Below are 26,138 nucleotides of genomic sequence, written 5' to 3' on the forward strand. Positions count from 1 at the left end.
TCTGCTATGGGATAAACAGTTAAAGAGGTGAGTTTTTAGCTCTTTCCTAGATCCGAGCAGTGTTTGGGTGATCCTGATGGATACAGGGATCTAGTTCAAGATTCTAGGTGAATAGATGTAAAAGGCCTACTGCTTTTACTTCTTAGTCTACACTCGCCGAGTGTGCCGAGAACCACCAGAGATGGTGAACTTTTCTTGCTTGTTGTGATTGCTTTGTAAATGATGCAGCTAATTTTGAAGATGGTGCGGGCCGGCAAGGAGAGCTAATGGAGTTTCATCAGGATGGGGATGATGTTATATTTCTTCAGGCCCCGGATGAGACGTGCTGCAGCGTGTCGGATGCCCTTAAAGGGTTCCAGTGTGGAGGGTGGAAGGCCATGAAGGAGGGTGATACCACCATCCAGATTGCAAGAGCATGAGGGCTTGAACAGCAGTTCTGAAGTCACTTTCTGGAAAAATGGTTTAACTTTCTTTGGTAGGGAGAGCTGGTACTAGACTGTCTGTGTTTTTTGTCAGTATGTTTCTTGAGGGTGAGGTTGGTATTCAGGGTGAATCCAAGTGACTTGGCTTTTGGTGAAAGTTGGGGTTCAGAGTCTTCAAGATTTATGTGATTGAGCCAGGTTTATAGTCACAAATTAACATATATCCACTCACTTATGTACTTTGAAAATTTCACTCAGTGGATGAAGTTTGGGTAATTTTCAATTAGTCAGATACATCACCAAATCAATAGGTAATTCTGTATTGCTGTCTGCTCTTCTGCACTGCTGTTTTATTTTATAGGAGTCTTCCACTTCAATAACAGGGACTGATTCAAGAACCATAGTTACGGGCAAGTAATTTTATTTCTCCACCCCCTAAGGCATGATGTTTTGAGAGTGAAAGTTGTATTATTATTTGTACATACAAAAGTGTGACATAAAAGAAACTATATATCAATAAAATGTTATCGTCATTAAGTTGATATTCATTATTTATCTACCTGCTTAACTAAGAATTTATTGTACAGTTACAGATTACAACAACCTAGATAACCAACATTTTGATCCTTTAAGCATTTGATATCGCGGCTCATCATCGGAACAAATCTCAGAAATTATAAGACACATATTAGTCATTATAATCATTACCCAATTTTACATAATTTTAAGTATTTTATATTATGCAAAATATTATAATTTCATTTTCAGCGCCAGAAAACGTAAACCTCAAACATAAAATTAACATGTCTTCATAAAATTACATTATATGACTTGGGCCTGATTTAGAGTAAGGTAACAATATACTCTCTCACAAATGTGATGGATACACGTTCCCCCTTAGTACAAGTACATTATATCTTTTGACACTTTTAAGAATATGGATGGGATATCAACACGTTTGTGACGGTGTACCCGTCCACCAAACTCTAAATTTAGCTCTAATTCTTTTTATATGCATATTACTTTTATTTTCCAACAGACAGTATTAATATTTAACTAATGCTTCCATATTTTTGCACATGAATCTCTCTGGATAGTTCACAGAAAAGATGTTAAAAGTTATAAATACTCTCATGCGTGGCGTCTCAGAAGTCAGAATCCGGCCTACCTTAAAGGACAAGACAACTATCAGCAGGGAAGGAGGTAAAGCTGAAAGGCGACTATTAACTTTCCTGTCTGTCTGCCACCCAAGTGGCTGCAGGGAAACACAAATCTCTACATCATCGTAATTTCTCATTTATGTTAGGTCGGACATCCAGCTGCACAGAGTAGCATTAGTTGGTTGTAGTGAAATTATGGCAGTCTAGGATATAGAAAATCTCTTTTCCCATCCCTCACTTACAACTCCAATACATATATTTAGCAGAGGATTTTTGGCTTCATCGTCCCAATAGATCTACTTCTGGTTAGTATATTAATCGAAATTTTAATTCACTTATTAAAGATTAGAAGTTCAGGTTTAAATATATATAGCTTTGTTTAGATGTAACAGAAGAAGCATCTATGATCTAGCAAAGCTCATACGAAGTTAAACCAGTTTCAGTAAAGTAATTCTCATTTGAAAGTAACAGATCTCTTTTATTTTACGGACGTAAAGTAACATACAAAAACACATAGATTGTCGTTATACAGCTTGGATTTGGCCATGATGGTGTCCAACCAAATTCGTTCTAAAGGAATTACGTCAAGTTTTCAATTTAATATTAGTAAGTGACGCTGCAGTATACAAGAGAACATGAGTAATACCACTAAAAATTCTGTGTTGCCAGAACGTGTGTGACTGCCCTATTCAAAACACTGGATGTCTATAGCTAAAAAATAGCCTTTGAGCCTTGATACTAAACACCTATTAGGAATTGCTGATTTTTAAAAGCTTCCTGTTTAAATGTGCCTTTTTAGTGGCACACCGGTGGAGGGTTCACCCTTCTCTGTCCATGGGTCCTTAGACGAACAAAATAGAGATTGGCACTAAAGCTGGAATTCAAATAACAAGTTTATTAATCACTCATGAGTGGGACTACGTCAATACAACACCCTCAAGTTCTGCAGGAGGCAGTACATGGAATACAGAGACCATGGTGCTTATGTACACCCTGTATTGCAGAGTAAGCATGTAGTTACAAATAGAAGGTACAAGCATACACAGGAATAGTTACAGCCAGACATGGGCAGATGGGAAATCACTTAGTTAGCAAAGTGGGAGGGGGAACAGAACTGCTTACAGTTGCAAGACACCGTTGACAGTTATGTCTTCAGTCAGGTGCATTCTAGCAGCTACAGCACATATACATTGCTTGAGCTTAGAATAGAAGGAGTTAACTAAAGCTGATGACTCAAGCAGAATAGAAAAGCAAGCAACAGTGAAGACAGAAGAGTCACAAGGCTAACAAAATGGATGCTGCAAACAAGATGGCTTCAGCTCATGCTAACAGAAATTATTTTCGATTCCCACAGACGACCCTTTTAGCATTGGCTGAAGACATCTCTACAACTTAGAAGGGGCACGGAAGATATCCTGTACATCTATTCTCATGAGTTCATTAATTTCCTGGTCCATTGCTAAGCGGGCATTTACATTCTTGACATTTTGTTTAGTCGATATACATGAGGTACAGGTAGAGATACAAAGGGAACAGAGCATTGGGCCGCATTGAATACATAGGCAACAAGTGAAAAGAATCGCAAAAAATATACATAGGGCTGACAATATTTTCCAGCCCCATACAGTAAACATAGTCCATAGCCATCCAGTCAAAGTCCATGTCCCTGAATCCTGATGGATTTCAGCGGGTATTTTGGGCAGTTTATAAATTGCTTCAAAAACTGAAGGGGCATGGTCAGGGATGTACACACAACAGCTGCTCCCAATGCTCCACCACGGTCGGCCAGGATGACATCGAGGACCATCCTGTTTTCGAGCGCCACAATTCTTGCAATTTCTAGTTCTTCCCTGATATTTCCAAGTGCCATGGCTGTCTGTTTGGTTACAGCCTCTACACGTGTTAAGCGCCTTATCTTTCTGCTGTTTAAGGCCGCACCACCAAAGAACAGTCCCAAATTAAGGTCAATATACTGCTGTAGTGCAGTATCAGTTTGATCCACCTCATCGTTGTTTATTGTCCTCTTGATTGTAGCAATGATAACAACAATCGAAGGGAGTCCAATAATGAACATACTCTTTCGATCACAAACTCTTGCAGCAGCTTGCTTCTTTTCCTTAGACATGTTCATCTTGTCGTTGAAAAACAGATGGTGCCCTAAGGTCCTGGGCAGACGTTGATTTCTTCACCGAGATTGAGACCAGTAGTCACTAAAAGGTTACCCCCATTTGTAACTCAGGACAGTGGCTCAAACAGTCTTTTTCAGCAACAAAGTGTCTTTCTTCCGGGGTTGCAGCTGATATCGAGATGTACCAGGGATCGTGTGGTCCGGGAAGACTTCCTCAGGTCCTTCAGGTGACGTGGCTTGTCCTTTCTCTGTGACCAAGATGTTGCAGTGATCTGCCAACGCAGCTGGGCTCACTAGGTCCTGCAACACTTTCCGGCAATGTGTCACATGAACCCAGTTCTTCCGGTTGGTCACTCAAACCGAAGTCCTGGTAGCCAAGAGCACCTGATCAGGGCCATGTCAACGAGGCTCCAAGGAGATGGTCTGCTGAAAGGACTTCGTCAGAATGAAGTCACCAGGCCCTAGATCATGGTCCTCACCTGCGATCTGTCTGGAAGAGTCTCCCGAAATTGTTGATAAATAGAAGACAAACTGTCAGTCAACTGAGACAAATAGTAATTCATCAATACATAAGGTACATCATGTATAGGGCGTGGCTTAGGAATTCCCCAAATATTCATTGGCCTTACAAAAACCACCTCATACTGTGTGAGGCCAGATCATGTATGTGGTATCTATCTAATAGATGGTAATGCTAAGGACAGCACATCAGGCCATTTCAAAGATATGGAAGCCTGTATTTTGGCCATCTTCAATTTGAGGTTAGAGTTGTAACGTTCCACTAGTCCTGCTGATTAGGGGTGAAAAGCAGCATGAAACTTCTGCTTAATTCCTAACCCTTTCATAAGGTAATCAACAACTTGCCCCATAAAATGGGGTCTGTTGGTACTCCACAAAACTCGACAAATTCCAAATCTGGGGAAAAACTCCTTAAGGAGCACCTTCGCTGTAGTAAGAGCTGTATTATCTTTCGTGGCGTATGCCTCCACCCATTTACTAAAGGCACAGACCACCACCAGAACATACTTCAGATTGTTACAGCGTTCAAATTGGATGTAATCCATTTGCAGAACTTCAAAAGGTGCAGTAGATATTGCAAACCCTCCTGTTGGAGTTCGTGTTCCCTTTCCAGGATTATACTGGAGACAGATCATACAAGACTGGACTTTCTTTTTAGCTGTGCCGGCAATATCTGGATGATCCCAAACTTGCATAAGTTGCTTTGCCATTGAGGATGCTCCAACATGTGCCAGCCCATGTGCCATGTGAATCATAGGATATAAATAGGCTGTGGGTAACTTCCATTTTGTCATTTTTTATTCCTCCAACAGCCCTCATCATCCAATGCTCCCTCCTTAGACCATTGGTCTAATTCTTCAACAGAAGCAGATTTCTGCATGTCCAGAACCTCATGTCTGGCATCATGCCAACGTTCAGCCTGTGACTTAACTACATACATAGATGTGGTACTTCGCTGCATTGCAGTCTCACGAGCTGTGTAATCTGCAAAGGCATTTCCTTTTCCTATTTTATCAGTCACTTTCTTGTGTGCACTACACTTAACAATTGCCACTTTCTTAGGATATGTCAAGGCAGTAAGGAAATTATGTACTAATTCCCCATGCACTATTTGTGTCCCATGTGAAGTAAGAAAGTCTCTTTCTTTCCAGAGTTGCCTGAAGTTATGAGCCACGCCGAAGGCATATTGGCTATCAGTGTAAATGTTAACAAGCAACTCTGTACTGAGCTCACATGCTCTTGTCAGTGCTATCAACTCAGCTGCTTGAGCTGACTTCTGTGGGATACGAGCTATCTCAACTACTGTCTGAAGTGTTGTAATTGCATAAGCAGCAGATGTAGTGCCATCAGGCAATTTCAAGCAGGATCCATCAACCCACAATTCCCCATCAACACTAGAAAGAGGTTATCTTGTAGGTCAACACGACCCTTTGTGTGTTCTTCAGTAAGGGATATACAATCATGTAACTCTTGTGACTGAGACTGAGTAGTTGGAAATGGCAATAATGTAGCAGGATTCAGAGTCAAATATCTTTTCAGTGTGATATGTGGGGCCAAAAGTGTCAATTCATAGCCTGTTAAACGAGCACTAGTCAAATGCTGTGTTTTCGTTTGATTTAACAAAGCATCAACTGAATGGGGTTCTAGCGCAAGCAATCTATGTGACAAGACTATTCCCTCACTCTGACGTATGGACGCAGCCATTGCTGCCACTGCTCAAAAACACCCAGGCAGCGCACGGGCGACTGGATCAAGGACAGCTGAGAAATATGCACAAGGGCACTGCTTATCACCGTGTGTCTGTGTTAAAACTGAGAGAGCGCAACTGTCCCTCTCGTGTACATAGAGTGTGAAGGCCCTAATGTAGTCTGAAGTTCCTAATACTGGTGCACAACAAAGAGCTGTATGTAACTGTTGAAAAACATTCTGGCATTCAGTAGTCCATGAGAGGGGCATCGGAGTGTCTTTAGTCAAAAGGGCCAACAAGGGTTTAACAATGTGAGAAAAGCTAGGGATCCACTGCCTACAGAAAGAAGTAAGGCCAATCAGTGCACGAACATCCTTCTGAGTACCGGGCACAGTCGTGTCTAAAATGGTCTGAATGTGATCTGGTGTGAGTGCACGTCCCTCCGTAGACAGGAGGTGACCTAAATAGGTAACCTGCTGTCTACAATATTGCACTTTCTTCCTAGAGACTTTGTGATGATGAGAGGCAAGGAATGATAATAATAGTGTTTATTTTTCACACTGTTCAGGGGTATCAGCAGCCAACAAGATGTCATCGACATATTGAATAAGAGCCACCCTTTTGGTACAGGGAAAGAGTCAAGCTGCCTTTTCAATGCCTGGCTATAAATGCTAGGACTCTCTGTATACCCCTTTGGAGCTCTACAAAATCTGAATGATCGATTATTCAAAGTGAAGCCAAACAAATAACGTCTGTCAGGGTGAATAGGTATCAAGAAAAATGCATTCTTTAAATCGATCACACTAAATGTAGTGGCAGTAGGAGGAACCATAGTAAGAAGAGTTGTGATGTCAGAGACTACCGGGTATTGGGGCACCACTATTTTGTTGACCTCTCGTAAATCAATGATGAATCTGTAAATTTTAGTGTCAGTATCTTTTTTCAAAATAGGAAGAATAGGACTATTACAGGTATTGTAAGGGACTTCTTCCACAACCCTCACCTTGATTAAATCCTAAACAATGTGTATTAATGCTTCTTCGCCTTCCCGAGATATTTTATATTGGGGCAGTCAAGGCAACGAAGCACCTTCCTTCACTTGAATATGTACTGGTGGAATAACCATGTGTCCCACATCGGTATCTGATGTAGCCCACAAAGTACTAGGTAGCAATGCCAGAGCAACATCCTCTTTAATGAGAAAAGACCTCTATCATTGGATAGTTATCATTTTAAATAATACGCACACCTTCTGGGGAACAACGTATTGTAGCACGAAAATGTTTGAGCATATCGATACCCACAATGTTATCCGGCGTGGTAGGGGAAAGTAAAAATGGACATGCTGCAGTGAATTTATCAAGACTAAATGCAAGTGGCTGTGACAGTGGGCTAGATGTAGGTGTCTCATCGAATCCTATAGATGTTATCATTGCGCCAGACAGGGGAGCCCTAGGAACCAATTTTTTAGACAGACCACTACGAGTAGCTCCTGTATCAACCAGAAACCGATCAGTAGAGCCCAAAACATTTGCATCAACATAAGGACCTTTCTGATCTACTGGGACCTCAACCGGTTCCTTACCCCATCCTAGGAATTCCTATGCATAATCAGGATCCCTAAGACTATCAGCCGAATAATCTGACATTTGATATTGATTTCGTCTATCAAAAGTATTGGAATAATTTGGCCCATGTTCAACTGCCTCAAACCTGGGATGAGTTCCTATTCCTCCCCTATTTCCTGAATTCCCTGGACGTCCTCTCATGCTTCCTCGACCCCGTGGATACTGCTGACCTCGCAAAAGGGGGCACTCAGAATGCCAATGTCCAATCTCTTTACAATAAGCACACTGATCAGAAGACAAAATTACTTGAGGGAAAAGGGGTAAACCAGGGCAATACATCGCACGTCCACCTCGTCCACCGCCTCTAAATGGTGGACCATAGACTTGAGCCAACATAACTTTTGTTTTTAAATCCTTAACCTTTTTATCCTCCTTGCCTTTTGCTTCCAATTCCTGATGCACATAATACTGGGCCATAGTCAAAAGGGAGACTGGGGAAGACGTAGTCCATGAACTCTCGCTGGCCTTTAGGCGACTAGCTATTTCTGGCAACATGTTGGTGACAAATTTGTCGACGAACAGATGCTTAACCATGTCATCTATCAATGACTGCCCACTAAAGTCATGGAATGCCTCTTCAAGTCGCGTAAAGAAATCAGAAACAGACTCATCCGCGTTCTGTTTACAAGACGCTAATCTAGTCCAATCTATTTTCCTTGGGGGGTATAAGAGTTTTCAATTTAGTCACAATAGCTTTGGGAAGATCTAATATCTCCTGTCGTGGTTTCTGCGCAGGCTCTCTAACTGCATCTATTTCTTCTAAATGCACCCAAGTATCACCATAGGCTACATTATCATTTTCCCTTCCGAATTTATCTCCGAATATCAAAATAAGTCCAAAAAACATGTCAATATCTGGCAGAGTCATAGTACAGGAGCTAATAGCTCCTTCCACTTCTTCATAAAAAGCGGCCGGATGTTTCCGCGGGTCGGGCAAATCAGCTTTAAGAGCCATAACATCTGCTCTACTCCAAGGAGTGTAGACCCAATTATAGACTAAATATCCCTTGGCATCATCTGAATCTTTATCGTCATTCGTTCCCTCTCCCTTTGGGGGAACATACAGAGGCGCAGCTTCATGCATCGGTTACAGTAACCACAGTATCACTAGGGTCATTCATTGTCCCCAAAACTTCTTCATTCTTTGTGCAGTTTGTCTGTCATGTCTGTCCCCAAAACTTCTTCTTTCTTTGTGCAGTTTGAACTTTACCAGCTGATTTTTGCTCCGCTTTTAAACATAGTGTATCATGTCTTAATTTAACTACTCACCTAATTAAATCAGGTATATTTGAAAAAACAAAAGTTCCATCATTCAATTGTTTATATTCAGAATTTATATCAGTGGGCTCTAAGTTTTTAGAAACGTTTTTTAAAACCAAGTATTACCTCCCAGGTAAACTTCTCTACAAAATATAGCTGGTCTAAAGCCTTCCACTGCTGAACCATTGCTACAAGGTCTGGGGCAGAAGTAGTCCCATGAGCTTCTTTGCGAGCAGTGGATCTGATAGTGGCTTTTTCATCAACAGTCAAAGTAGAGAGAGTCTGCCGCCCATCTTGCTTATCTAAGTCTTTATCATCTGAAGAAAGATGTTCTTCTTCAGAAACATCATCCTCAGGGGCAGAGGGAAATTTATACGGGGGCGGAGGTCGATCTAACAAAATGGAGTCATCCGAGTTTTATTAAGTATGGGATAAATGGGGCACCTAATAGGGTACTGGCCAGTTACCTCTAAATGATGCTCCCTTTCCTCTTTTTCTTTTATTGCCTTCATCTCTTTATTTTTTAATTCCAATGTTTTTTGATATATCGTTTTACGCTGTACTTTTTCTGCTGTAGCTTCTTCTTTGCTCACTCTCTCTTGCACTTCTTTCTCTCACATTCGTACACAAACATATCTTGTCGACTCTTATGCTTAAACAAACACTGCTCTACATACGGAATCTTTTTAAAATCAAATTACCCATTCACTGGCCATCGTAGATCAGGATCCTTTTTTGTATATTTGTTCCACAGTTACATTATGGTAGAAATACCGTATTTAATGTACGTATGCCTATTAGGTGTCCCCTCTGGGGGAGCTGGCTGACTTCTTTCTAAATCCATTTTGGTACCACCAAGACAGCAACACAACCTACGGAGTGTGCTAGGAGCAGGCATGCTACCAATTTTTGTAAAATATTACTTATCCCAGATATGTCAAAGTAGAGAAAAATCTTCACATTACCTGTTTTTATCTTTTGCACGAGATAAACAGACAAACAAAACCAGAATCTTGGCCAAGCAAATCCAAAATCAAGCGTGCCACTTCAGCGACCTTACCAAACAATAGTCTCCAACCTCCAACTGCCAATCTCTTGGTCGACCTAATGGTTACTGCAAAACTTGCGGCAAAGGAAGTCTCAGTCGGGACCAGCCACCACCTGGAGGGTCAAATCAAGAAAAACGGAAAAGTCGCTTCGGTCTGCAAAGACAAGGGTCTCCTCACCAAGATTCCACTCCTCCGTCAAGACCACTCTTTCGGGCGGCCGTGTCTCCGATGAGCCCCACGTTGGGTGCCAAACTGTGGAAATATGCATTTTTAGGGGCACACTGGTGCAGGGTTCACCCTTCTCTGTCCACGAGTCCTTAAACCAACAAAATGTGATTGGCACTGAAGCTGGAATTCAAATAACAAGTTTATTAATCACTCTTGAGTGGGACTACGTCAATACAACACCCTCAAGTGCTACAGGAGGTAGTACAACAGCTACAGGCCTTTTCTCAGCACATATACATTGCTTGAGGTTAGAATAGAAGGAGTTAACTAAAGCTGATGACTCAAGCAGAATAGAACAGCAAGCAACAGTGAAGACGGAAGAGTCACAAGGCTAACAAAATGGATGCTGCAAAGAAGATGGCTTCAGCTCATGCTAACAGCAATTATTTTCGATTCCCACATTCCTAAATACCTTGCCATCTGCTTCTGTAGAATGTGGGGTCTGAATGTACTGGGCAGAAAGTGTTGCTCTTATCTGCAGGATTGAAAAAGTAACCAAGATAACTTTGAGGCCACATGGCAATTTTTCATTTTACCTTGAAGAGATTTACCCTTTCTGTGGTGCAGGAAGACAATATTTGATGCATCTACTATATGGGTTTCTTGTTGTAGGGTTTTATGATCACAAGTGGTCTGATTATAGTACTGAAAGTACATTGCTTATTGGTTGTAGGCACCACTTCTTGAGTGTGCACAATTCTGATATTTACGAACTCAAACCATAGTTATTGTTCATCAATATTTAGCATACTCCTCTAAGTGAATTGTCTATTGGCATTAAATAAGGCTGATAACTAAATAAGAAGTCCGGATTTGCGGGTTAGCCTCAGTTCTCTCCAGCATTGCCCAAATGGATCTCTGACAGTGTACATAGAGCAGCCTATTTATTTTTCATGCTTCATTGCAGTAAGGCCGGCCCTTCTGGCGGAATTAATTTTTGCTGGTATGGTGGCTAAATTCATGACTTCTGGTTGGGTGGTTGATACTGATTGTATGGGAGAGATTGTGAGGAATTCTCTTCTAGTGGCTTTATGAAGTGTCACATCCAGAACCCAGCCACTTACGCATATTCAACTGCTTATAATTTCCCCAGGCCTTCTGTTTTTAGATAGAACTGGGTGCTTTCAGCATATAGGTGCAGAGACATCATGTTAAGTCAGAAGGCCTCTCGGAGATTCAACAAAGTGTTTGGGCAATGTTTTATGGGAGGGATCAAAGCAGGGATCTGATGAGTGAAAAGTCAGCAAACAAGTATTACCTTCATAAGCTTCTTAAAAAAACTGGTCCAATCTCCCAAAACATCTTTGGGTTTTTGCTACGTGTTTAGTTGAGCCATATTGGCATCAGAGCAATCTCCTAGCACCAGAAGAGCTCTGTCTACTTGTTCAATATTCCCGCTCTCCGTCATTTGGTATGCAGAATACAGATGAAGGTAGCTTAGCTGATGTGTCTTCTCCATATAGTTCTGTACTATGGAGAACCCTTTTCTTGTATTTTGACTGTAAAAACCTATTTTGTACTTAAAAGGGAATTCTCTTGTTCAGTGACATCCAACATGGGTTTAGTATCCGTGGAGTGATGTGGCAAGTTAATAAGGAGGTGGAGAAAGTAATTTGCCTGAAGGAGGTCCTGCAGTCATAGCATCGGCACACGTTCTTTGTATGTGAAGTGATTTCAACATGTTTTCACATTACTAAATACCGCTAGTTTGGCATTAGATTACAAAAGTTCAGATGCAGCCTGATCCAGCGGTAAACCAGCCACAATTACTCTAATATCTCATACTCACCGTGGGCCCATAAACACACACTCACACAAGCCAGTTAAATCCACTAGAGTCCATTTTTATATATATCACTCTCAGATTAATTATCTGACATTTCTAACCAATCTTTCACAGATCAAAAGTTCTTTCCTCTGGTCAATGGGCCATTAGTTGAACAAGTTGATGGTGAAATGACATGAATTATATCTTCTTTCTCTGCAATGAAATAACCTCAGACTCGGGAAAGTTTTAAATGTTTATCTAAATGAAATTCATGTGGGCCAAAATCAAAGTACAGAACGGTCTCCGTCACCCATGGAAGGAGGAATGATTCAGATTAATAAGACTTTCAATGACGGTACTTGGAAAGGAGAGGATAGAAAGAGCAGCACAAATTTAAATCTACAGAACATTATAGTTACCTAGGACGGTGTGTAGCCAAGAAGTTGGAAAGGATCCCCCGGGGAAAGGACAGGAGACAAAGGCTTCAGGTTTCAGGACAGGATTCAGGACAAGATAAGGTGACCTCTTCTAGATCCGACGCCTGCCTGCGTCGCACCCCTCTCTGACACTATCTTCCTTCTCGATTCTTCTGCAATCTTCTTCTAATTATTAGGCTTAAATTCTAAGTTTGCAATAGGATTCTTCTTCAGCATTCACTCGATACTCCGTCAGCATCCCAAGCTCTACATTATTCCGGTCTGTGTTCTAATTAGTTAGCTAAACTACCTCAATTATACCCTTCTAATGCCATGTACCACCCCTTAATGTTTCATTTTCATAGAACTCCTAATTCTGGTTGGACAGGCAAAAGGGATGATCATCACACCATGCTAAGTTTTCATCATTTTCTTTAGTTCATTGTCTAGTGATCCCTCCCCTTAATCTTTATTGAAAAATCTTAATTCCCACCCTTATTCAAATTTTTATCATCACAAAGTATACATTTGGTCCAATATTTCTTCCTTTCACAGGACATCATGTTGGCACCCAGGGTATGTTGCTGTTTCTTTTCTTGGATGGCATTCAAGGATGACAGTGTGGCTCCTGGCTCACTTGGACTGCGCATGTGTAACGATCACATGGGATATACACCACGGTCTCTCTCAAAAGGCCCGAATAAGAACTAATAGGAAAAGTCAAGAAAATGTATATTAGTTTCAAAATAAAATGATTTCACTGTATACCACCTATCTCTACTCTAGTCCCCTTTACTTATAAATGCTCTCCCCGCATTAGCAATTAGTAAAATAGTGTCATTTAGTTTCAGCAAAGCAGATGCTTAGCATGTGAGTTTTTCAAGCGGCCATTTTGGAGGTGTCTGCACAAGTGCAGAAAATTCCCTCCAAGCAAAAGCTCGTCATACTACGTAGGTGCAGTTGACGCATACGCAATACATTTTCCGGCGTTAGTGGCCATAGTGGCCATTTTAGATTTCACTTGAGTTACTTGTTAATAATACACATACGCAAGCTTCTCTTATTCTTGATATTTGAAATGTGGTGCATATTAATTACACAGTACATTAATTAGTATGACGTTATGAGTTATTACGAGAAGATTGTGTCCAAGCAAGTCTTTTTTCTATGAGTCCTCGCTCCATCAAGCCATATGTTTTTCAGTTACTCTGGGCTGGGTGAAGTTCGTCAGCTGTTCTTCGGAATGGGGTTTTGCTTTGGGAGACTATTGTGAAGTTGCTGTACATGGCTATGAGCAATGCAATACTGCTATATTTGGTGCACAACTAGAACGCTTCTGATTACTTCCATTTTCCGAAATATTTATAATACATGAAACAATTTTGTGGCTTGTTCGGAATTTTTTTGTAGATTTTATATTTATTTCTAAGATCAGTTGATCGTGAATAGCGTTGCTTTAGATTCACGCTGGACTTAAGGCATTTCTGGTGTTACAGCAGTGACATCTTAAGGATATGTGGGGCCCCGGGCAAAATCTATTTTGAGACCTCCTGTTTAGAACAGCTTTAAAAGTATTACCATCTTTCAGCTCATTCAAGCCCTCGTGATGCAATTCATATTGAAATATGTTAAACCTAAACCTTCAGAAACAGGCATACTTAAAACCAACGGAATGCTGACGGGCCTGGTCTCTGCCAGCCAAATAGTACCAAAAGGAAACTTGAACATGTCTTGATTAAACTATTCCTTTTTTACCTGCTACTCCTATTGTTGAAAAACATGCTAAGGGCAGCGGCACAGCGTGGGTTGCCAGCACCCGGGGCAAGGCAAGTATTGCGGTCCCCAACCTGCAGCGGGACGCAAAGTTTTAAAAGAAAATAAAAAGCGGCAGCAAGAGACCGGCGGCCGAATTTTATTTCTTGTAAAGTTTTACGCCTCTAAGATTTTTGTGCCCAGGGCAACCACCCCGTGGTACCGCCCACGCTACCCCACTGGCTAAGGGCACCTTGTTTGATGTTTAGTGGACTAAAGCATAATAATAAAATAAGATATATGAACATGGAGCTTAAAATTGTAACTCCAGTTGCCTAATATTTGTAATCTCGAATATAACTCCCTTCACTACTCCATTCTTGCTGCATGAGTGAAACTCAAAGCACTACTCTGAGGGTTTTCACCATTCCATTGGTTAAAATCTAATAACCTTATAATTCCTCTTCCCCTACCTTGTCACTCTCTTCCACGTTATATATGTGCCAGACTGTTTACTTTTTTTTTTTTCTCAAATACTTTATTGGTTTTAACAAGGTATACAGAAATCGTATAGCAGGGTACGCAAGATTATCCCAGGCAAGATTTTACATGTGCATGTATCACGTGAGGGTGATACTCCTTAATGGATAATGAGGGCCTAATCCGGCGACCATTGGTGACTGATAAACAGGACAGGCAAAGGAAAGGAAAAGAAAAAGAAAAGAGAAGAGAGGAAGGATCCACAGTTAGGCGAGGTATAGCATCGCATTTGCATGTCTGTACACTTGAGTGCTTAAGGGTGGTCGATATTGGCAACTTTACATAACATGACAATCCATTGAGTGTACCCATGAAGCAGATCTCTTGAATACAGTTATACAGATGGTACGATAGTAATGTCCCCGGATATGATTAACACTGCTGAGTTAAAAAAATGGGATGGACCATAGTACTGTAGATGGACAGAAACATTAAAAAAAACAGCATAACGAGAGACTTGAAGTACGAGGTAGAAGGGGGTAGCAATAGAGATGTTGTAGAAAGATGTGTGAGTTAGGGAGATACACTAAGTAAATAAAGAAAGGGGAGGTACTCGGAAGGAAAGTTAAAGAGAGGTAGAAAGAGGAAGATGTAGATAGAGAAAAAGAAGTCGAAAAATAGCTACATTTTTAGAGTGTGATCGAGAAGTAGCAAGAAATAAGGAAAAGAAAATGTTGAGAGAGGCAGAGGAGTATAGTATTCAAAGGGGAGCCTTAGAGAAAGAGGCAATGTACAAAAGGAGGTGAAATAGAAAGATAAAGGTAGCAAGAGGTAAACAGAGACTTGAGGGAAAACAAAGAGATGCCAGGTAAAGCACGAGAGAAAATGAGAAGAGGTTTTAGAAACGGAGTCAGGTAAAGAGAGTAGTGGGGAAGAGAGAAAGTAAAAGAGATAGGTAAAGCGTAGAAAGCGAAATGTGGTGTAGAGCAAAAAGAGGAAATTGAGAGACATACATGAAACATAAATAGAGGTGATGTTTACGCAGAGGTAGAGAAAGGAAGAGAAGGTGAGGTAGAGCAACGTTATTATGCCAAGAATTTCCACTATCCCATTTACTTTAACATGGGAGCCTTGAGCAGCTGTCCACTTTTTTAGAATGTGAATGTTCTGCAGGGATATGGGTTCTGAAATTCCCCTTTTCTAATAAGCAAATGGATTTGAATGCTTTAAAGGTTGAATTATTTTGAAGGGTCCTTGGAATAGTGTACTTTGTTATCATTTACAATGAGTTTGAATTTATGCCCTTCAAGGCGGGCAGTGGGAGAAAAGGAATAATAAGCTCTATGGAATGGCTCAGTAAGGGAGGTCTTGGAGCAAGGATAAGCTGAAGGCAGCGAAAATCACTACCAATTAATCATTCCATTAAATTAATCCTATATGTGTGTCAGTTTTTGTGAATGTACAGGCTTTGGTCAGTGTCAGTGCCTTGCAGACTAACTGATGAGCAGTTGTCTCACAAGCACTAGCATTGAACTTACACTCCTTCCCTGCCAATTATCTTCATGATCCAGGTCTAAGTCAGGTGTTCTAGGCCTTCTCTAGGGAGGAGAATTTTGCACTTTAAAAAGTTAGTGGCTTGTATGCTATGCTTATTGCGCGTCGAGTGGAGCAGCGAACAAAAGCGCAAACCAGATGGGAAACGGAGTTGGGAAGGCCACTTTCTGCAAAGGAATGGGAGCATATACTCTACAGAACACATCACACTGTGCACAACACTGCCAGGGCTGAATCTGCCTTTAAAGTCTTCTCCTACTGGTACTATACCCCAATGCAGATCCACAGCTGGGATAAAAGTAAATCAGAGTTGTGCTGGAAGGGGTGTGGGATGTCAGGTACCTTGTCGCACTTGTTATGGCACTGTCCCAAACTTCTGCACTACTGGAATGAGGTTCTCAACAACATTGACAAGGCGTTTGATACCGCCTTACCCAGGTCCCCGGATTACAGCCTCCTTGGACTGTCCTACCCACAGATCTTCCCATTACGATCGCTGGGAGGTCGGCAAATGGCACTAGCTTTGTAAGCAGCAAGGCAAGTTATCTTAGTTCTATGGGGCACAAAGGTCATACCTGATCTCACGTCTTGGTTACATTGCCTGTGGAACGTTTTAGCTATGGAACGCCTGTCCTTGGTAATGGATGGAAAGAGGGAGGCAAACACCGAATTATGGTCTCCATTTCTGCGGCTGCTGTCCAAAGATATGAGGGAAATCACCTGCCCTAAACACCTGCAAATTCTTAGACTACTGCCACAGGATACTCAGGATGTCACACCTTTGATTACAAGTTGAGTAGGTCAGGTCACCAACCCTATTGCCTGTGGGTCTTGAAGAGGAGTCGATGTGGCTGACTGGTGCGGAGGGGAGGGGGTGGGATAAAGGGTTTTTTTTCTCTTTTTTTCATTCAGGTTCGTTTTCCTGGTTATCTACTTTTTCTTATTAATGTGTTCGTAAACCCTGAAAATTAAGAAGTCCTTGAGCACTGTGAAGGGCTATCCTTAACATAACGCTGCCGGCCTCCAGGTTGTTGGCATGAAAGCTGTGTCTTGCTGCTTCAGATACGCTCTGCCGGCATGTGGATGTAGGCAGGAGGCTGTGTTTGCGCATTTTGACTCCTTACCAATAGATAGATTGGTTCTAAAAAAAAAAAAAAAATAGTGGCTGCTAAAATGATTAGGGTCACAATATCCCAAAAGCAATGTTCTTTTCGATGAAAGGCAAGCCTGCAGCTGTCCTTTACCACCCCCACTGACTTACACTCTGGTGGAATAGGATGTTGCCAGAGACACAAAGCTGTGATAGAAATTGAAGTCCGCAGATGATCTAACAGAGAGAAGACAACCAGGGACAGTATGGAACCCTGGGGTAATCAGCAGGTGATAGGGTTCTTTGAGATTTGGAAGTGCCAATGTGAAAAAAACAGGTGTCAGTTGAAAGATAGGAGGGGAACCAGTGAAGGACATTGCTGGTGAATCCCATTCATGAATTCAGGGTGCATACAAGGGGGTGATGGCAGCTGAAAGGTCCAGCAATATCAGGAGGGAGTGTCATCTTTATCTGTGGTCAGGAAGGAATTGCCTAAAATTTGTAAGGGACCGTTCTCCATGCTGCAACATGATCTGAAACAAGACTTGTAGTCAATCAGGCAATGGTTGGCATTAATGTGATCTTGGAGTTAAACATTGACTGCTTTTTCAGAACTTGCAGCTGAAGGGTAGGTGAGAGATAGGTCAGTAGTTGGCAAGGTCATTAGGGTATAGTGTAGAGTTCTTTCATAGTGGAAGGGTCTTGCCTTTTGTGAGAGCTTCTGGGAAATTGCCTAGCCTGAGGGAGACATTGATCATGGTGAGCAGGGGTAAGAGAGCATTCCTAGACAAAGATTTGATGAAAGACGAGGGTAAATAAATCACACAAAAAGTGATGACTCAAGGTAGCATTCCAACCCATCATTTGTTTGCCCACTATGCCACCTCAGATTAGACCTAGCTATATGTAAATCAGTCTTTGCCCTGCTCTTATAAGAACATTCCCACAGAACAATGTTTTTCCTTCAAAAATCAAGCTTAAACAATTAAAGATAGAACTAATCCATATTTTCAATGAATATTGCTTCCTAGCCTTCTTGAGTGGAATGAGAGCAACAGGGCAATGTAGCCTGTTGTATGGAACAGAGTTGGGTTGCGTGTGCCTTCATGTGGGTGTATGTAGTGTCATATTCCTCAATAACTATAGCAAAATATGTGCCCGGAAGGTAGTTCCATAACTGCATGGCTACTATCTCCAACCTGAATGAGCACAGACACAATAACTTGCTCTTCCAAACTATTGTATTTGTGAGGTGTATAAGTGGGTATGAATTGCAGTAATTCCTTTCGGGGAGTGAAGCCCACAGGACCTTCTGTACTTAGTCTGGATTTACGAAACATATATTTTGTAAAGAGAGTCTCATCCACTCTGGTCTACCAGCATCTACCATCATTTATAGCATAGAGTAGTGTAATGCAGCCAACACCTGAGTTGTTCTTTATGATGCGTTCCCCAGTCTACCCAGGTCTGGTCCCTCTGATTCCTCAAAGTTGAGCACATTCCTGGTATTGGATACAGTCTAGAGTATACTTGAGGGTAGACCGTGTCAGGCCTTTATGTCTAGAACATGGGAGTGTACTTCTGTTTCCCTTTCTAAGGGAACCTACAACATGGTTTGGCTGCAAAGGTTTATATCCCAAGGATTTTTTTTTTGTCCTTGAAAACAATGGCGCTTGCCGACCGGCTGCAGTTTGCCAGAGGGGCACTGTGATTTGTGCAGGAGACACCGCACCCAAATCACCTCGCGTCTCATCTCCTCTCCCCAAAATCCCCCAAAACAGCATGGTGAAACCCCGAAACCGGTCCTAGGATGCTTGTTTCCGGTCCAGGGAGGACCTGGCTTGGCAGTTCGGGCTGGACTGTTCCCATGAGGCACAGGGTCAAGACTGATTTGCATATGGCCAGGTCTAAACTGGGGTGGCATGGTGAGCAAAAGAATGATGGATTTAACCCAGATCTCTTGACTGGGGGTGAATGTTTTGATTTGTTCTTCATTCCGTCCATCAATTGTGTATCTTTTGCTTTCTTGCCCTAAGTGCGCCAGGTATGCCCAGACGTGGGTCCTGGGCTCACTGTGCCACTAAAATCAAGCTATCCTGGCTGAAGAGGGGTGAAACCCCGAATCCGGTCCTAGGATGCTTGTTTCCGGTCCAGGGAGGACCTGGCTTGGCAGTTCGGGCTGGACTGTTCCCATGAGGCACAGGGTCAAAACTGATTTGCTTATGGCTGGGTCCAAACTGGAATGGCATGGGGAGCAAAAAAACAATGGATTTAGGCCCAGATCTCTGTACTGGGGTGAATGTATGACATTGTTCTACATTCTGTCCATCAATAGTTCTTTTTGCATTTGTCACTCCAACAGCAGCGCCAGTCATTTACTGTGGGAGGTAGTGCAGAGGTACAGATTAACAGCGTCAACGCGTCTCAGTGAAAATTGCGTTGTTCACGTCACTGACCACCAGGATGTGTGTCAATAACTACAAAATGCTAAGTGCGTAAACATAAAAAACAGACGTGCCCGTTGTGACTAGGGCAGAGCCATCTTGTAGAGCGCAAAGTGTTGTTTTGAGCCCCTGTGCAGGGCTTGGACCAGGCCCGAGCAAGACATCCGTAAGGGCTTCATTATGTGTGAATAATGTTTTTGCGGGGGCAACTCCCGGATAAAACTTTTGTCTTGACTGCCACTGAGGGTAGGGAAAGGTCCAGGACCTCAATCGCCCTTCGTACCAGCATTGCAAAAGAGGCACCCTCCTCCATAGCCACAGTGAGGGTGAGACCAGGCTAGTGTCTGGGGAAGTGTCCCGTCCACTACCATCCGCCAGTTCCTCATATCAGTTGCCCTCTGTCTCTTCTAACTGGTATCCATTAGGATCTGCATACCTCTCCCATTCGTCCCCCAATCCAGTCCTATCATATGAATGAGGTACTGGCTCCGTCATGGTAAGTGTGTCCCTGTTTAGTCGCCTGGCTCCGTGTCGCAGTCAGGGATGAGAATTGGGATGACGCCACCGTAGGGCTCTAAGGCCATCAATGGATCCTAGAGGCCCAACTGGCGCCAGGGGCGAATCCGCAAGGGGAAGATCAGTAGGGGCCCTTACCAAGCAAATGGGTCCTGAAGGCGCTCCAGCAGGGATGGGCCACCCAAATATGAGGAGCATGGCCTAATCAAATTCACGTAGCTGGGCAGGAGTCGCTCAGGCTCCCGGAAACTCTGGGAGGCGCGGAAATGGCCCAGGCTCAGGCTCCACCTCCACAGCACAGAGCTAGGCCTCAAGTGCGGATGCTCCCTCGTCTCGCCAGATGACTTCAATGGACGTGGTGAAGTCAAAGGTCTCTTTGACTTCTTGCTCTTCTTGTGTTGGTGGGACTTATTTGATTATCCTGACAACCTCAACTGCGAAGATGAGTGCTTTGAGTGACTCCGTGACCAATCTTGGACCTTCTTCGCGACCGAGATCTTGAGCGTCGCATGTCGAGCAGCTTGAGGGACTGCTCTTTCAAGGCCTTAGGGTGTATGGCGTGGCAATTGACGCAGTTTTTGGCATTGTGGTCACACTCCGAGCACCAGAGGCACACTAAATGTGGGTCCGTCACTGACATCTGTTGGTGACGAGCACTACCGGGCTTGACACAAGCTACCCTAGCAGACATCCTCTACGCAACAAGAGACAAAATTCTCGACATAACGTTGAAAAAAGTCTGTCAAAAAAGTCTAGGGGTAGCTCTTCTCTGGATCTGCGCTGACTGGCACGGAAAAATAGAACTGATGCCTGCTCTAGGGTGGCGTCTGTATAGGCATCACACACGTCACTTCCGACGCGAACGATGCCATGCAGACCGAACGACATCACCTACCAGCGCGCAGTGGTACTGCTCACAAAAAATTCCAGATCCAGTCTGTGGCTGGGCAATATTCTACGGTAAGGAATCTGCGGCTAGAGCTGCAGCTCTATCACTTACAGCCTTCCCTTGTCCATTTTCTTTGAAGAACACATTCCAACCATAATGGTAAGTTGCAGAAGCAGGGTTCTATGTTACAAAAATTAATCAAATAATTCATATGGAAGAGTGAGAAATGACGTCTTGAAATAATTTGTTATATTAAATCATAAAATTTAGCAGTACTAAATGCTTGTACTGAATGTGGACATGCAGCGAGAAGAGATATGAGAATGGGAAAAGAGATGTCATAGGCAAAAACAACTGTGTTGTACTGGCTCTTTCAAGAAAGCGGGGTGGTGCAGGCCTTCTTCCGTGCCTCTACAACTTCCGGAGGCTTGCCTCGCCTGCATCATTTCAAGGATCCACTGAGCCAGTCATACATTTTTTTATTCACCCCCCCTATTAGTTCGGCACTCCAGAATCCTGGGTTGTAGCCTAGAACCGACAGCCTGAGCTTAAGCTACCAGGATAACCTTCCCTCCCAAACGCCCTTTCAGTCGCCAGTATCAGCTTTTATTATTGGGTGTATTTTGTTTTCCATTATTTGCTCTTCCTTAAATGTACTCACCAGTATAATTCCCCATTATTGAAGATCTGTCGTGTACAAGTACTTGTTGATTGCAACGTAAGACCAAATTATCATTTAGACCATATGTTGTTATGATTGCCATTCAGTACTGTTGGAGTATCTGTATATCAGTAATAAAAAAACAATAATGCAGTTTAAAAAATAAAAACAAGACACAGGCTTTTTGCGATATTCTACTTTGTACCAGTTGCTGAGGTCATGAATAATACTACAGTCAATGCTATTGGCTGGGTAAGATATTCTCATGAGGTGTTAACCTCTGATGTCATTAGCAGTATCATGTTTGTTGGTATTTGAAAACATTCGAAGGCTAGTATGCCCTGAAAATAAGAGGTATATTTATAGATCTTCAATAGCTTAAAACCATATAGTACTAATGCTATGCCTCTAATATATTCTCGGGTCTTATATAACAGATAACCATTGATCTCACATATCTTAAGAGACAGTATTTGACTGATGACCATTGATTTAGTATATTTTAGAACTATGTATTATTGATAATCATAAGTTTAACATTTCTTAGGACCATATATTGTGAATAGCTATAGATCAAGCATACATAAGGGTGCTTTATTACTGACAATCAAACATCTAGACTATCTGTTAACTTTTTATTGCAGATATACGTGTAGTATATTATGTCCAGATATTGCTGATAACCGTAGATAGAGCTTTTTTTATGATCTTATATTGCAGATAGCTACAAATCTAGCATTCTGTAAGGCCTTCTGTCAAAGATGAGTATAAATCTAGCATATGTGATGGTGTTATATTGCTGGTAACTGTGTATGTAGCATACTTAATACGTGTTCACCCCTGAGAATTTGAACACGCCAAAAGCTAACATCCACATACACTGAATAAACCTAACCATTTAACTTTTTCCTTATTCCTTAAGATTCAAAGCAGAATGGTGATGCTGCGAATGCTGCTCTGGCCAATGAGGACTGTCCCACTATAGACCAGGCCTTGTCACCCGAGGAGAAGTCCCCCGTCACACCTGGTTCAAGAGAGAGGTACAACCGAGACCGAGCTTGCTTCCTGCTGTCCACTGGAGACTTTGCACACTCTCCTGATGGCAACATTCGCAAAGGTATCTGTCATTGATGCACCTTCCCTTCCCCAATCTCATGCCATCCTCTTCCCCGGCCCAAAGAGGTGAAATACCACTGTTCAGTAGCCTGCTCAGCCCGCACACTCCCTACCAGCACTGGGGATGGTGGATCTTGTACACGCCTCCTTCGTCTCTTATCTCCATCTATCGCTTTCACCACAAACCACCATTGCACATCTAAACTCCACCAATTTAAGCATTAAACCTGATATCGGATGTCAGCAGGTCCGGTTTAGGAGAGGATTGACTCCGCACCAAGCTGTAATTCAGACTTGCTCTGGGATTTAACAATATGCAGAGATCCTTTACTAATGATAGATGTTTCAAAATATGACATCGCCACCAAAAATTGTCACTGTAATTAAACATGGCAGATTGGGTGTATACTTATGTCCTTGCATCCTGAGGGAATGGCTAAGCTGGTAATGGTGTCACTGCAGAACAACTCTGATCAGGTGAGGCGAGATAGTGACAGGAAAAAGTAGAATGGTCGATCTAGAAAATTATCTAGGCTAAAATGTGGCAGTGGGATCTGAGCAATAAGATGAAAGGAATCAAAGGAAGGGCGATAACTAGGTGACTCATCAGTGACAGGGAGTGAACCTGCACTCTGACAAAAAGGGAAGGCAACAGACATAGTGGATGGAGAGAGAAGAAGAAAAGTATTCCTTTAAGACAAATTAAAAAAATGACGAGAACATTCACAAAGTACTTGTAGAGAGTATATGTGGAGACAGTTTAAATGACACGGAGAGACAATAAAAAATGGTTTCATGTTTTTCCCCACACCATGTTCAACGACTCCCATAAACAAAAATACAATAGACACCTCCGGCCTATCGATTCTTTATCTCTTCACTGTAAACGAACAGAAGAGGAGTGGCCAGAGTTCTCCAGTCACAGGGGCATAATTCATGGTTGTATTGGAACTCTGTGGACTGGTATGGTAGTCTTTGGTTTGGACTGTTCTGAGAGTGTTGTGTGTTTGTGTGTGTGGCGGTAGGAGGGGGGTCCTGTCAGCCCTCTTGGTAGTGCTGACTACAGCACTGCCTGAGGAGGGCAGTGGCCAGTCAAGTGTCAGTAACCATAACATACAGCAGACAACCACAGTGGGCCTCAGCCAGCCAGCGTGCTCTTGCTTATATTGGTATAATTATTGTAGCTAGCAACTGTTTTTATCTTTGTATCTCTTGTAGTGAAACCTGTTTTATTGTAAAGCGCTCTAACATCTTTGGGTAATGCCCACCCTATATAAAATTGCATAAATGCATAAACTGAGGGTCTTGAATGAGAACAGGAGAATGCAAGACATATAGCATATGATTGTGTGTCCTTCACGCAACAACAAACGCATCAACCCACTGCACCATCTTACACAGATTTGCACATCACACGTGATGCTCTGCAGAAAACACTTAAACGCTGTGGGTCATTATGATTTTGACCTGTGAGCAGAGTTTAACCACAGCCATCCGTAGCAAGTATTTAACCAGTTAAGCTATTTTCACAATAGTATAGCATGATATTTGCAGGATACAAGTAGACTTTGCAGGCTGCTAGGTTTGCCCAGCTGAATTACCATTAAATAGAGATCTCGTCTGGTTTGGAATGATTACAGAGAAAACCAACACACCTTTACTATTAGCTTTCTCCTTGATCTCAAACTCTTCGGGAGCAGAGGTTTTTTTAATACTGAATATGTAACCTAAAGCTCGGTGCCTGAGGGCGAGAGGGGGCAGAGGCAGGCTGCGGGCGGCAGTCACCATTGTTGAGCATGCGCCGTGTCAATTTAAATAAATAAAAAGACTACTTTTAGGTGCACAACAAGAAAGGCGCGAGTGTGCCATATCAAAGTTAAAGCAAAATACTAAAATGTTTGATTGTACTTGTAAAGCGCGGCACCCGGGGATGGGAGGAGCTGCAGGGACAGGCGCCATTGTCGAGTGCACGGTGTTAGTAATATAACTAGCGCGCTGGGTTGTTAATTTAAATAAAAAAACAATGTTTGGGTGCCGAGTGCACAACAGAAAGGTGCAAGTGCGGCAGAGTAAAGTTAAAGAACATAGTAAAAGCAAATTAAAACAAGCACTGACGAGGGACGTCGAAAGTCAAATGAAAACGCTTTTTTCCTCACCTGTTTTGCTAGAAATGGTGGCAAAAGTAAACAAGCGGTCTTCAAAAAGGAGACGGAGAGGGCGGAGCGAGTGGGCAAGGAGAAAGAGTGAGATAAGGTAGGGAGCAGGAGGTGAGCCCGTGAGTGGTGTGCGTGCGCGCTTGCCGCGAACACAAGTGAAAGTGCAAGGATGTCGAGCCGGGAGAGCAGTCTGTTCATTTCCAAGCACTGCACTCGTACTTGTGGCATGCCCCTGCTCACTCCCGCAAGGTGTATGCCGCCACAAGCACGAGTGTGTGCTTGAAAATGACTAGAGCGACGGCTAAAGGTCCTCCCATGCAACGCATGCGGGCTGTGTAGGCGAGACCTAAAAATCACTCCCCATGGCGATTTTTTGCCCAATTACTGTCCAAAAATATTACTGACACGCATATTCGGGTCCAGAGATAAGTAAAAAATTCCCAAAAATGCATGTTAAGCAGCAGTAGAATATTAATACTTGTATGCTGTGATGTGCCCAGCGCTTAGCAGTCTGTACCCCGAGACATCTGGAATCGGTCTCCGTAGCCCAGGACTACATTAATGAACTTACAGCAAGATTCCAAGAATCACGGGGGGGGCATGGCCAGCAGCATGCAGGGCTAGACGTGTCTCCCGGGAGCTCCCGGCCGACGTCTATATATCCGACTAACTACACATCTCCACCGGACTAAAACCACACACTAGCTGTCGGTGGCTGCCTGGAGAGGGGCGAGAGAGATACAGCCCGAAACTGAAGCCTCCGGAGGGAGTTTGGCCGGCCTTGACGCGGCGCCCGTGGTGAAGGGGTGACGGCCAGACAAGATGGCGGCGCGGTGAACGGATCGGGGCAGAGTGCCGCAGCCCATCAGGGACAGGAGCTGCCTCTGAGCGACAAAGCGCCATCGGACACAGACATCAGCCGTGCCCGGAGTGCTGTATAAGCCCGGGGGCCTGCAGGTCTGCCCGCCGGGCGAAGAGTCGATGCGTAGCGAAGGCGCCCAGGTGACCGAAAGCCGCACGAAAGCTGACCGCAGAGGGGCCGGAACCCAGGAGGGCACGCTGTTAGGCTTCCCCGTCAGGGCCTGAGAGGGACACCGGGCCACACGCTGAGCGGATCGGGGGCAGCGGGAGTCACGGAGGCGTGCGGCACACCTACTCAACATGGCGGCCACTACACCGGACTGAGGGCCAGCGAAGAGCCCTGCGGTCTTCACG

At 43.1% G+C, this 26,138-nt stretch overlaps 1 protein-coding gene across 5 annotated transcripts in view; it reads left to right on the top strand.

Annotated features, from left to right (window-relative positions):
* Positions 1–26,138, top strand: part of LOC146809372 (voltage-gated potassium channel KCNC1-like) — a 631,507-nt gene that overhangs the window by 437,604 nt on the left and 167,765 nt on the right. For all 5 annotated transcript variants that reach the window (XR_014966411.1, XR_014966410.1, XM_085616189.1 and 2 more), the window contains exon 3: positions 22,574–22,768. Coding sequence is in view for 3 of the 5 variants with exons in the window: in XM_085616189.1 (XP_085472315.1) it covers positions 22,574–22,768 (195 nt within the window). In the remaining 2 variants the exon portion in view is untranslated. The remainder of the gene's footprint in view (positions 1–22,573; positions 22,769–26,138) is intronic.

Source organism: Triturus cristatus, chromosome 7 (genome assembly GCF_964204655.1).
Source record: "Triturus cristatus chromosome 7, aTriCri1.1, whole genome shotgun sequence".
Classification (NCBI taxonomy): Eukaryota; Metazoa; Chordata; class Amphibia; order Caudata; family Salamandridae; genus Triturus; species Triturus cristatus.